The 12,793-nt window shown below is 45.3% G+C and overlaps 1 protein-coding gene across 3 annotated transcripts in view; it reads right to left on the minus strand.

Annotated features, from left to right (window-relative positions):
* The window catches only part of KIAA0930 (KIAA0930 ortholog), a 54,719-nt gene that overhangs the window by 12,294 nt on the left and 29,632 nt on the right, over positions 1-12,793 (minus strand). For 2 of the 3 annotated variants that reach the window (XM_028728663.2, XM_028728660.2), the window contains exons 2-3: positions 6,023-6,171; positions 448-555 (exon numbers count right to left, since the gene is read on the minus strand). In XM_028728663.2, the coding sequence (XP_028584496.2) occupies positions 448-555; positions 6,023-6,171 (257 nt within the window). The remainder of the gene's footprint in view (positions 1-447; positions 556-6,022; positions 6,172-12,793) is intronic. The other variant, XM_028728662.2, reaches the window with a different exon arrangement.

Genomic DNA, 12,793 nt, shown 5'->3' on the forward strand with positions numbered 1-12,793 from the left:
TTGGAGCAACAAGCAACACAGCTCACCATCAATTCACAAGTGACACATAAGCCCCAACACTCCATGAAGAGCTCATAGATGGATGACCACCTTGGATGCAGCCTTATACCATTTAGCTCAGTATTGTCAACACTGACTGGCAGTGGCTCTCCAGTGTCTCAGGCTGGAGACATTCCCACCCCTATCTGGAGATGCCAGGAACTGAGCCTTTTGCATGCAAAGGAAATGCTCTACAGCCTTTGCCCTTGACCAGGCAGCCCGGCTGTCAAAATGCAGGCAATTTTGGACAGATGAAAATCCTATATCCGGATGAAGCAAAGGGCACAGGGCCAATGAAGCTGCCTTCCCTTCACAACCACACACAGACAAAAGACCTGTGTTCCATAAAGGGAAGGGGCTTCCTATATTAATAAATCAGAGCCTGGAGAAACAGAAAGGTTAGGCTACCTTTTGAAGGATAAGGTTCAAGCAGACACTTTCCTCCCAGTCGATATCTGGATCTCCCAGGCCAGGCAGCTTTTTAGAATCCCTGCGGTACACTTCCACTTCAACCTGCTGAGGGGGGAAACCAAAAGGTGTCTTTAAGTAACGGGAAAAGTCATATTTGAGTGGCTACAAATTTATTAAAAGCAAAGGGAGCCCCTGCCCACAGGCTCACAGTCAAGGAACATAAGCAAAGGAGAAGGGCAGGGAGATTATTCAAAGCAGTGGTGATTCAAGGTTGTAACTTCCAAAAATTGGGTTTGTACCTCAGATTACCACAATTCTTTTCTGTAACTGAGAGGAACAGTGATAAGAAGCAGTGGTGCCACCACTACTCTAATTCAAAGTAACCGTTATGACCTCCAAATACTTCTCCCTTTGGACTTTAACTCAACCAGCTCCCAAACTCTCTCCTCCCCCCTTTAAAGTTTAATATGAGAGGTGTTATAGCTCAAGGCTGCCTAGAAGTTCCACTCATTTTGCAGCTTATGCACAGTAAACCTAAAGAATTGCAATAAATAAGCTGTTTTTGCAATTCCAGAATGCAGCACCAGATATTTCTCAACAGGAGGCTATGGAGGTTACTGAACAGACTGGGAGGAGTTGGGCCCTTATATCAATTGTATGTGCAATAGTTGAGTTAGCACTTAAAAAGAACTTTTTTTTCAATTTCAGGAAGAATTGCACGTATAGCCAAAAGTAAGATTCTGTTCTGGTTGCTGTTGCCAACTCCTTCTTTCCCAGGCCACAGATCAAAATCTCGCCCAACTCTTGCATGAAAATCAGGGTGTCATCCAGCTGAGAATAAAAATTTTCTTTAATGTCTTCATCGGCATCCAGTGTTGGTGCATAAGCGCTTAGAATAGTAGCCTGTTGGTTTGGGGCGAGTTTTATTCAAAGGTTTGAAAATCGCTCATTAGTAGGGACTTCTGACAAGAGCTTCACAAGATTATTTTTGATAGCAAAGCCTACTTCATGTATTCAATGTTCTTGTTCATGTAGACCTTTCCAGAAGAATCTGTAGCCTCCTTTTTCTTCCTTCAGTTGTCCCTCTTCTGCTCTTCGAGTTTCCTGAAGTGCTGCAATATTAATGTTAAATTGTCTCTTGTGATGATGGCAGTTCTGTGTTCGGAACGCTCATTGTCTGTGTTATCCAACAAAGTCCGTATATTCCATGCTCCAAATTTCAACTGTCTTTTGTGATCGCTGAGTGGTGACCCCACTGGGCACAGTTATCCAGTCAGGGGAAAAGGGAGACAGACTACGTTTTGGGCGCCTTTTCTAGCCCTTGCCCCTATTCAGGGTGAGCAGAGTGGATCCTAAAAAGGGCTGCTCAGTCATGGATACAGCTGCCAAGCTGCTCAATTGCCTCATTCCTTGAGTCAGAACGACTGAATCTGTATCCACCGCCCATGTGCTGGTTCATGACTAGGGGCTTCCAGATTTTACACTGGGAGGAGGACAACAGGAGAAGGCAGGATAATGCTTCTGAGAAGGCTGCTGGATGAGTGGACCACAGAAGGACCAGATGAGGAGGGCAGACAGTGCGTGACTTTCAAGGAGACACAAGATTTCCACACCAGAGAGGTCAGGCACAAAGCAGCCCTTAGTGAAGCCAAGATCCAGAGAGTGCCCAGGGCAGTGTGTGCTGAGAGTCAGTTCAGAGGCAAAGACTGGAGGAAGAGGAAAGGGAGAGGAGACAGGGAGGCAGCTAGGTCAGAGGGACTAGCCACATGAATGTTGAAATTTCACCTCACTGCAGAGAATGGGCACTGTTGCCGAGGAAGGTGACTAGCCAGACATCAGGAGGGTGACAGAGAACAGCAACATGGGGATGCAAAGGACAGCAGAGGGTAAAAAAGCAGCAGGATAGGGATGTGGGGGGGGGGGAGCAGGGAGGAGGAGGAGGCAGCATTGGTGGGCTGTGTCATAGGGAGGAAGGCCATGTTTCAGCAAGGAAAAGTAATTGAAAGGATCAAGGGAACAGACTATGGAGGATGACCACTTTCTCCATAAGGTCACAGCAACAGTTGGGGATGCTCAAGGATTTGTCCAGGCCACAACTTCAAGTGAAGTGACTTGATTTGCACATCCCAGACTAATCTTCTTTGGTTTTTGCACTTCTCAAAGTTTGACAAAAACACAGTTCCCAGTTCAGAGAAATTATTAAAAAACAAAAGCAAAATGCATACAAAAAGGCAGTGTGGTTTTATTCATATAGCACTGATAATTATTTTATTATATTTTACATAAACACAACTCAGGGTTGTGTCTGATTAAGTAGTTTATAAAATTATTCTAAATCAATAACATTATTTTGTGGACAACTTATGCGAAAATAAGAATGTTTGCACAGTTTGTTTGTTTTTTGCAGGCGCAGCATGGAGTATGAGAAGGGGAAGAGGAGCTGGGCAGAGAGATGGGCAGAAGAAGGTGCCACTTGCCAAGGGAAAGAAATATGCTTTCCATGTTAACAATACATCTTTGTTTGGGGCCGAATGCAACATCCCAGCAGTGTCCACACCGTAAGCACACGCAGAGCTCTTACTGCTCATCTTATTGTAGAGTCAGGAAAAGAGGGGCTTCCAAGAACACAGAAGGTGGCCATCCTTGGTCTATATATCTAGGGGCTCTCACCACACGGGTTCAGGGCACCGACTGTTCCACTGTGTTGAAGACCCAAGATCAGCCATGGTAGGAGAAGCAAAGAGAGCCAAAGGAGGTTCTCCTTCCTCCCACTGTCTTGTCACCTCCAAACACTGTGATTTCTCATTTTCTCCAACTTAAAGACCACAAATTGATGGCATATCAAGCTGCCACTTTCTGCTCTCTCATTGAAAACAAAATTGTCACAGCTACCTATGCCACAATGAGCCAACACAAGCATGCACAGATCCACATTTCTGCCATGACAGGAAGCAATCATTCTGCAGGAAATGGAAAATTTTGCATCCTCCTCCTCCTCCTCCTCACACAACCACCTCTGCACTGGTGAGAAGATTTACTCTATACAGTGCTTCCAGCTTTCAGGTCGCATTTTATGTCAAATCAATATACATTATCATATAAACATCTGGTTGCACTTTGCCTTAAACGAGACTCATAAAAAGGAAGAGACATTTCATCAACCTGTAATCTATCACTAAATCAAGCTTTTAACCTATCAGAAGGAAAGAATACGCTGCTAGAAGTGGTGTTAGTGATGCCTAAGTAAAGGAGGGAATGACTCATGTATATTTCCCTGCTTCTCTTCCGCTCCAGCCTTCCTCATTTCCTGCTTCGCTCGATAGCTCTTCACTCCATCTCTCCCACTCCCTGGCTTGCCTTATTTCCCCCCAGCACATTGATGCTGCCACAGCAGCTGCCACCTACTCAATTCTTCACCTGGGCAGATGAGTTGGAGATACTGACGGATGCCTAGAAGAGCCATTTTATTTCCTCTCCGGCAGTTCTAAGAGAAACAGAGTAGTCCAGATTTAGGATAACAAATATCCTAGAAAGAGAGGAATGTATAGCCCTGTGCAATAGTTCTTCAAACATTTTTTTCTACCTTCTGTTGCTTAGAGGTGCATGGTGAGGAATTCCTGTGCACCTCACACAGGGTATAGGTAAAGGTAAAGGGGCCCCTGACTATTAGGTCCAGTCATGACTGACTCTGGGGTTGCGGTGCTCATCTCGCTTTACTGTACAGCTTCCGGGTCATGTGCCCAGCAGGACTAAGCCGCTTCTGGTGAACCAGAGCAGGGAAACGCTGTTTACCTTCCTGCCAGAGCAGTATCTATTTATCTACTTGCACTTTGAAATGCTTTCGAACTGCTAGGTTGGCAGGAGAGGGACCAGGCAACGGGAGCTCACCCCGTCGCAGGGATTTGAAACGCCAACCTTCTGATCAACAAGTCTTAGGCTCTGTGGTTTAACCCACAGCGCTACGCGCGTCCCTCACACAGGGTCTAGTGCCACATAAACTGAGCATGTGCCCTGACCCAACCAGGATTCTCTGGTAGCTGCATATGGCAGGGGAAAGGTGCCAGGACTGGGCAAGCTCTTTGTCAGAAAAAAGGCTTCTCATGAATGCTTCTCATGAATGCACCCCACCTCAAGAAGCTTCTGAGGAACTCCAAGAGCTCTCCAGCACACATTTTGAAATCCACTGTGGTATAGCCTTGACCCTGAGCAAATTCTCAGGTAGCAGGAAGTTTCAAATATAGTTGTACCTTGGAAGTCGAACGGAATCCGTTCCAGAAATCCGTTCAACTTCCAAAACATTTGGAAACCAAATTGCAGCTTGGAAGCTCCTGCAGCCAATCAGAAGCTGCGGAAGCCCTATCAGACATTTGGCTTCCAAAAATAGTTCGCAAACCAGAACAGTCACTTCTGGGTTTGCGGCATCCGGGAGCCAAAACATTCAAGAACTAAGCTGTTCGAAAACCAAGGTACGACTATACACAAGTACATAAATAAACACAGAAACAATTCCTGTCTCACAGAGACAGTTCTTCACGTTGCGTCAATGTGTTTTGATGCAGCATATGTGTGATTTGCTGCTCTCTCACAAATGGAATGGTGTTCTATATGAGAATAAAGATGAGCAAAGCCCTGAAGTCTCTATTGGAGCCCTTAAGTCTAGGGCTGGGAAATACGAAGCCCAGGGATGGACTGTGGTCCTCCCAGTCTCTCTAGTTAGCCCTTGAGACTCTCCCAAGACCAGGCCCCTCTTGTCTTGCTCTGTTTTTGCCTGGCTGGAATGTATCCCTGAACTGCAAGAATGGTTCTTGTTTGCCTGGAGGGAGAAGAGAGAGAGAGAGAGAGCAGAAACATTGGACTATTCACAGTTGAATGTGCCCCGTTGCATCTGTTGCCCATAGCCTGACCCACTTCTGCCTCTGCCCATCACTGCCATCCATCCCCCAGAAGATTGCCTGTGAGGGAACGCAAGTCTCTGGCTGAGAAATGTTTGCTACCCATGAGCTATATCATACAATCACTTTCTAAAAACAACAACATCAGGTTACAATCTTTACATTTCATAATGTCCAATCTAGAAACAAAATGCATTTGTCTTCTGACTTCCAAGTGGATTTTTTGTTCATCACAAAATAGCTCCAAATCAGGTTGATTTAAGGGTACTTGTGGCCAGCTTCACAAACTTTATATTCAAGGAAATGTGGTGAGCGGTTGTTAAGTGGGTATGTTTCATTTCCTCTGGAATTTTATAACATGAGCTAATACCTACCACATGATCGCAAGCACCGACTGTCATACAAATGGCCTCCGGGTTCTAAGTGCTATAACGTGGCAAAGCACCCCAGAACACATAATTGTAGTATTCTTTTCCCATTTCATTGCCTAAGATCATGATGGCCAAATATTTCATGTAAAAATATCTTTAATTTTTATAAGCCAGCAAATCACACACATCCCAAGAGTCTATCCAAGCTTTACAGCATCTCTCAGAATGCAGGCAGTGCCAAAACACAAATTGCACTTAACCTGAAGGAAAATGTGCCTCTTGGGTGTAAGATTCCATTACCCAACTTACCTTCTTCCCATCTGTATTGTCTCCACCAACGTATGACAGTTTCCTTCGGACATAGAAGAGCATGTCATCTTGCCGGGGGGCCCATTTCTCCATAAAGTAAGTGGAAAACATCCAAGTCCAGAATACAATGCGGTCATCTTTGAAACAACCTTTTAGAAAAGAGATCCATATTGGTTGGTTGGTTTGATTTACTCCTTGTCTGCCCTTCGCCCTAAGGTCCCAGGGCAGGTTACAACATTAAAACACAATACAGTAGGCCCACAACTTACATGCATTTAACTTGTGTGTCTTCAGCTTTACATATGTGGTAAATAAAAAAGAAGTGGAAAGGAGGTGGGTTTCCAGGAAAAATGACTTTGGAAATCCCAACCACCACTGAAGCCAATGGGTTTTGACTAGAAACAATTTGGGCTTTAGGCACGATCCCTGGAATGTAACCGCAGCATAAGTTGCAGCATTACTGTATTTAAAAGCAACAGCTTACAATCACAATCAAGATGACAATTAAGAACCACCGAACCCACATTGCAGCGGTTTTTAAAACACCAAATGCCTGACCTTGTAATGCTGGCCAATTTTTTCCATTTGTTTCCTAGCAGGATCCTACCCAGTTAAGTCCCACCTTTTATTATGTGGCAGCCACGCAAACCTCATATGTAACGCAACTTCCTTTGAGAGTGGAGGTTTGAAGCAACTGTCTCCCTTGCCAACCTGCCCCAGGTGAGCTGCAGCTCCAGTTGGCTCTCCCCAACCCCAGGGAGTGAGAGGAGGAGAGAAAACTGGCCAAGAGGACAAAGTATTGAACTGACTTTGCGCTGGGCCTTTGGAGGAGGGCATCTCAGCGGCAAAAAGGAACAGCAATGACATTTAGGAACCCATTTTTACAGCGGTGTCCCTGCTTGCCCCAGCAGTAATTTAGATCAACCATTATTAGTCGTTGTCATTAATACGAGGCAATCGTTTTCAGCTTATAGACAACTTGAGCAAGGCAGCTTCCTTGCTTTGGCCGCCCTCCGCTTCAGCTGCCATAAGCATGCTGATTTCAGAGGAGGGGAAGTGGAAAGGAGAAGCACAGCTGCTTCCTCACACTGAGATGACTGGAGGTGTCCCGTCCCCCCCAGGACAGGGTGTTTTCAGACTGCTGGCTTATTGAGGTCCCGTTGTGTTTGCAACAGTGACCATCACTCAGCTCCAGCACTACCAGAAGGAAGACTTCATCCTGAAAAAATGTACAGTATTTCTGTTTGCTCAGATATCATAAGGGGGAGAGAACAGAAAAGTCAAGCATCATTAGAAAGGCCCCTTGTGCAGATCATGTGAAACCCAGCTTTTATCACTATTTACTACAGGTTATTGCTGAGACTTGTCAGCTGGTGATGGAGGCTTGCAGCTCACTGCCAAGAGAGTCTTGGCAAGACCCCACATAAAAAGCAAATCATTTAATTACCACTCCTGCATTAGCCTGCATGAAATATGCTACCATCTTGAAAAGGTCCCCTCTTAATTACCCTACAGGGACCCAAAACGGCACGGGGGAGAGGAAGGGAAGCTGCACACCCAGTCCCTGCTGCCAACTGAAGCACTTCTAGCAGAAATAAAAACAAGATCATTTGTAGGGTGAATGAGGACAATCTCGTGAGCAGAAACAACTCACCGATTTTGAAAGAGCAGGAGTCACTTTGCCTCTACTCCTAGGCAAAGGCACAGCCATAAAACTCAAGTGACAAAGCTCTTCCTTCAGGCTGAATATCTGAAAGCTGTTTCCTAGCGGGGGATGTGAAAACCTGCATACCAGTTCTCTGTATGCAGGGTCTTTTCTTTCAGGGAGGACCACTTTAATTAAGCAATCTTTAATTATCCAAAAATTTAAAAGATTCAACATTTATAATGCAATTTTATATAGTGCTGTTTCTGAGTGCTCAGAGTTCTTCCTGTACATCTTTTAAAGAATCTTTTCCACACCCCTGCAATGTTAAGTCACCATTATCAATAATAATAATAATAATAATAATAATAATAATAATAATAATAAATTGTATTTATACCCTGCCCTCCCTGGCCAGAGCCAGGCTCAGGGCGGCTAACACCAATAAAATCACAGTAAAAACATAATAGGGGGGGAAAGAAGGGGGGGGGGAACCAATTTAAAATACAGGTTAAAATGCAATTTAAAATGCAGCCTCATTTTAAAAGTAGACGATAGATCAAAACCATAAGGGGAGGGAAACAGAAGGGTCAGACTGAGTCCAAAGCAAAAGCCTGGTGGAACAGCTCTGTCTTGCAGGCCCTGCGGAAAGATGTCAAGTCCCGCAGGGCCCTAGTCTCTTGTGAAGAGCATTCCACCAAGACGGGGCCAGTACTGAAAAGGCCCTGGCCCTAGTTGAGACCAATCTAACCACCTTGCAACCTGGGACCTCCAAAATGTTGTCATTTGTGGACCTTAAGGTCCTCGGTGGGGCATACCAGGAGAGGCGGTCCCGTAGGTACGTGGGTTCTAGGCCGCATAGGGCTTTAAAGGTCAAAACCAGCACCTTAAATCCGACCCTGTACTCCACCTGGAGCCAGTGCAGTTGGTAAAGCACTGGATGAATGTGATCCCGCAGCAAGGACCCACAGATGGTGAGCCAACTCAGATGACATCATATATTTAAGGCAGAAGAGGTGAGATCTGAAATGGGAACTTCTTAACTGATAGCCACTATGCTGTACTAACTCAATAAAGAGAAGCCGCCAAGAGAGGCTAACTATAAAATATAAACACACAGCAGCTTGTCATAAAATAAAACCTGCCTCCCTCAAAAAACAATCTCATGGTGCTTCAGTTGGCTGAATAAGAACCTGACCATTTTCAAATGTCTTATATAAGTAGACCGTGGCACTGCAGCTCACTATAGTTGCATCTGTGGGGTGGGGGACACCTGAGCATAGACCAGGGACATCCAGGTTCAAATCTCCACTCAGCCACAAGGTTCACTGGGTACCTTGACCAGACCCTTGAGGAACACTTGAGGGAGGTGGGCATGTTTAGCCTGGAAAAGAGGAGACTGGGGTGACATATGAGAGCCTTCTTCAAATATCTCAAGGGCTGTCACGTGGAAGATTTCTTGTTTTCTCCTGCTCTGGAGGGAAGGACTTGAACCAACAGATTCAAGTTACAAGAAAGGAGGTTCCAACTAAACATCAGGAAGAATGTTCTGACGGTAAGAGCTGCTCAACAGTGGAATGGATTCCCTTGGGAGGCTGTGGACTCTCCTTCCATTGAGGTTTTTAAGCTGAGGTTGGATGGCCATCTGTCATGGATGCTTCAGTTGAGATACTTGCATGGCAGGGGTTGGACAAGATGACCCTCACACTCCCCTCCAACTCTATATCAACTTCACATCTTTACTGAGACTGCTTGAAATCTGGATCTAAAATTGCAGGACACCTGAAATGGACAGATGAGCTGATAAAAAAATTCTGCTGCAATGAAGACAGCCAACCTACACATGCTCTGAACTGGCCTATTATGTCCCTAAGGCTAATGTGAATGTACAAAATAATTGCTTGCCATGGTTCATGGAGAATCACAGCAATGCCCTGAAGTGGTTAAACTGAGAGTTCAACTGAGATGCTAAAGCCCAAGTAATAATTGCTACGGATTCTTTCCATGCCTGCACCTGCCCACTTTTAACATATTTCCTTACTCCTTTAAACTGGAGAAACAATCTGTATAAATAAAGCATCTATTCTGAAGCATCTCTCCCTGATACATTTTTATTAGGACTGAATAAAATGGCTTTGTTCAGCTGATCTAGACTTAGTGAGTGGTATTCATCTAAGTTTTACTCAGAAGATCTACTGAAATTGAGGGACCTAACTTAAGTCATGCTCATTAATTTCTGTGTAAAACTTAGTTGAAAAAAATCCAGTACAGTGGTGCCCCGCAAGACAAACGCCTCGCAAGATGGAAAACCCGCTAGACGAAAGGGTTTTCCGTTTTGGAGGCGCTTCGCAAAACGAATTTCCCTATGGGCTTCCTTCGCAAGACGAAAGCCCATAGGGAAATCTCCGGGACAGCGGGGAAGCGCAGCGCGTCTTCCCCACTGTCCTCGGACCTCCTCCGAAGGCTGGCGGCGGGGCGGAGAGACCTCCTCCCGCCGCCAGCCTTCGTTTCTCCGCTATCCCGGACGGCTTTTGAAGGCAGGCGGGGAGGGAGCAAAGACTTTTGCCCCCCGCCGGCCTTCAGAAGAGGTCCAGGACCTCTTCTGAAGGCCGGCGGGGGGCAAAAGTCTTTGCTCCCCCCTGCCTGCCTTCCCGACGGCTTTTAAATTGCCCCGGGACAGCGGAGAAGTCCTCCGCTGTCCCGGGGCGATTTTAAAATGCTGGCTGGTGGCAGCGAAGCCTCCGCTGCCGCCCGCCAGCATTTTAAAATCGCCCCGGACAGCGGAGAAGTCCCCCGCTGTCCCGGGGTTTTTTAAAATGCTGTCCGTCCCCCCAGCCTTCAGAAGAGGTCGGGGGACAGACTGTCCCCGGACCTGGTCTGAAGTCGGTTTCCATAGGAACGCATTGATTGATTTTCAATGCATTCCTATGGGAAACCGTGCTTCGCAAGACGAAAAACTCGCAAGAAGAAAAAACTTGCGGAACGAATTAATTTCGTCTTGCAAGGCACCACTGTAGGTTGCTGGTTTTTAAAAAAGTGTTCAGGTGCTGCTGAGATTTCTGTACTGCAGGGGGTTAGACTAGATGACCATCAAGGTCCCTTTCAACTCAAGAATTCTATAATTCTTCTGGTAATCTAAATATAAGTATGTTTTGCAATCTATTCTCCATTTCTGTAATATTCCTAAAGGTTTGTGGTACTAATGTCAGGACTCAAGTCTGCAACAAATCCTGAACTTGATACCTGAGAAAAGTCAATGACAAATTCAGTCTGTGTAGCATAAAACCGATTACAGTCAACAGCAGGAACTAAAGCCACACCATCCGCGATAGGCCAGAATGCATCAGCCGACACGTCCCCAACTTCTGTAGGTGTCCAGATTTGGCTAGTTGGCTAGTTTGCTGGGCAAAGGAATAAGGGACTCTGCTGTTGCGACGGTTTGTACTTCTTCAGACTGCTTTCATTTTCCTGTGCATCTGCCTTGCCTCACTCCCAAGTTTGCTAGAAGAAGGACCTGCCACATAGCTTTTCCATCAACTGATTTATAAGCCTTTTATTTTACCTTCTCCTTCATTAATTCCAAACCCAACTGCTCGCTAGTTCTGAGATGGCTCATTGCCATCATACTGCAATATTACTATTAATATCACAAGCAGTGTACCCTTCCCACAGTAGAGAAAGCACACACAGGTTAGAAAAGGCACCCTTCATTAAGCGTAGCAAATTTACAACAAAAGCAAATTACAAGGCAGCAGCCTTTGGGCCAACCTGTACTTCTGTTTTACTTGTGATCAATCTTGTAGCACATATAACCCATTTCTGGTCATCTTCTTCTTGAGCCCTTGCAAACAGCAGAATCATTTTGTGCATGGTATTGAACTCATGAGACTCTGTAATATGAAATACATTTATCTGTGTCCTTGGGAGAGCTGTTGCTAGTCCAGGTAGACAATACTTACCTAGATGGATAACACACTACAGTATAAGGCAGCTTCCTTCCTTTCCTCCTGACATCCTTCTCCCAAGCAGAGAGAGTGAAGTTTAAGAGCTACCCTGCAGATACGAAGGTTCATGCATTCCAAACTGTTTCCAACAGCACCACCCAGAAGCTTCTGGGAAGATCAGAAACAAGGCATGGAAACAGCCACCTCTCCTGCCTTGCGCCCCTTGCATTTGACACTCAGATATGCTGACTCTATGGGCTCTATGCTCATATGCTCTAGGCTCAATGGGGAAATATCTGCTTTGCATGCAGAAGGTCCCAGGTTCAATTCCTGGCATCTCCAGGTAGGACTGGAAGAAATTCTTGCCTGAAACCCCAGAGAGCAGCTTCTGAGCCACATGGATCAGTGGTCTCATTCAGTACAAGGCAGCTTTCTGTTCCTCTGAACATGCAGTTAATCATAGCTAACAGACCTTAAGACACATCTTCTGAGCAAATTCCTTACCCACTTGGAAAGCCATCTGAACTAGTGATATGTCTTAGCAGTAAATAATCTAACTACGCATTCGATGGAAATGTATTTTTTCTGCATCTATTACTAATCACTTTGAGTACTGGGTGATCCCAAAGTTCTAGTATTATGAGAGGAAAATATATTGCCCCACAACACTGATTGCTCTGCTGGTCTCCCCTCCCACCCCCCAAAACTCTAAATGCTACTACAGTGGTGCCTCGCAAGACGAAATTAATTCATTCCGCAAGTTTTGTCGTCTTGCGATTTTTTTCGTCTTGTGAAGCACGGTTTCGGGAAAGTTTTGGAAAAGCTTCAAAAATCACCAAAGTCTTTAAAAACCTCAAAAAAGGCTACCACACCGCGTGCTATGAGCTGCTCCTCGAAGTCAAGTCACAACTGTATTAACGGTGTTAAGAAAAAGGAAACAAACTTGCAAGACGTTTCCGTCTTGCGAAGCAAGCCCATAGGGAAAATCGTCTTGCGAAGCAGCTCAAAAAACAAAAAACCCTTTCGTCTAGCGTGTTTTTTGTCTTGCGAGGCATTCGTCTTGCGAGGTACCACTGTAGAGAGTATTGTACTGGAAGCACAAGTGATTCTGACAAAGGATGCAAAGGATAATAAGGCTGTAAGCCACACAGAGTTCAATACAGCTTACTTTCTTGTGATGGC

Source organism: Podarcis muralis, chromosome 6 (genome assembly GCF_964188315.1).
Source record: "Podarcis muralis chromosome 6, rPodMur119.hap1.1, whole genome shotgun sequence".
In the NCBI taxonomy this organism is placed as follows: Eukaryota; Metazoa; Chordata; class Lepidosauria; order Squamata; family Lacertidae; genus Podarcis; species Podarcis muralis.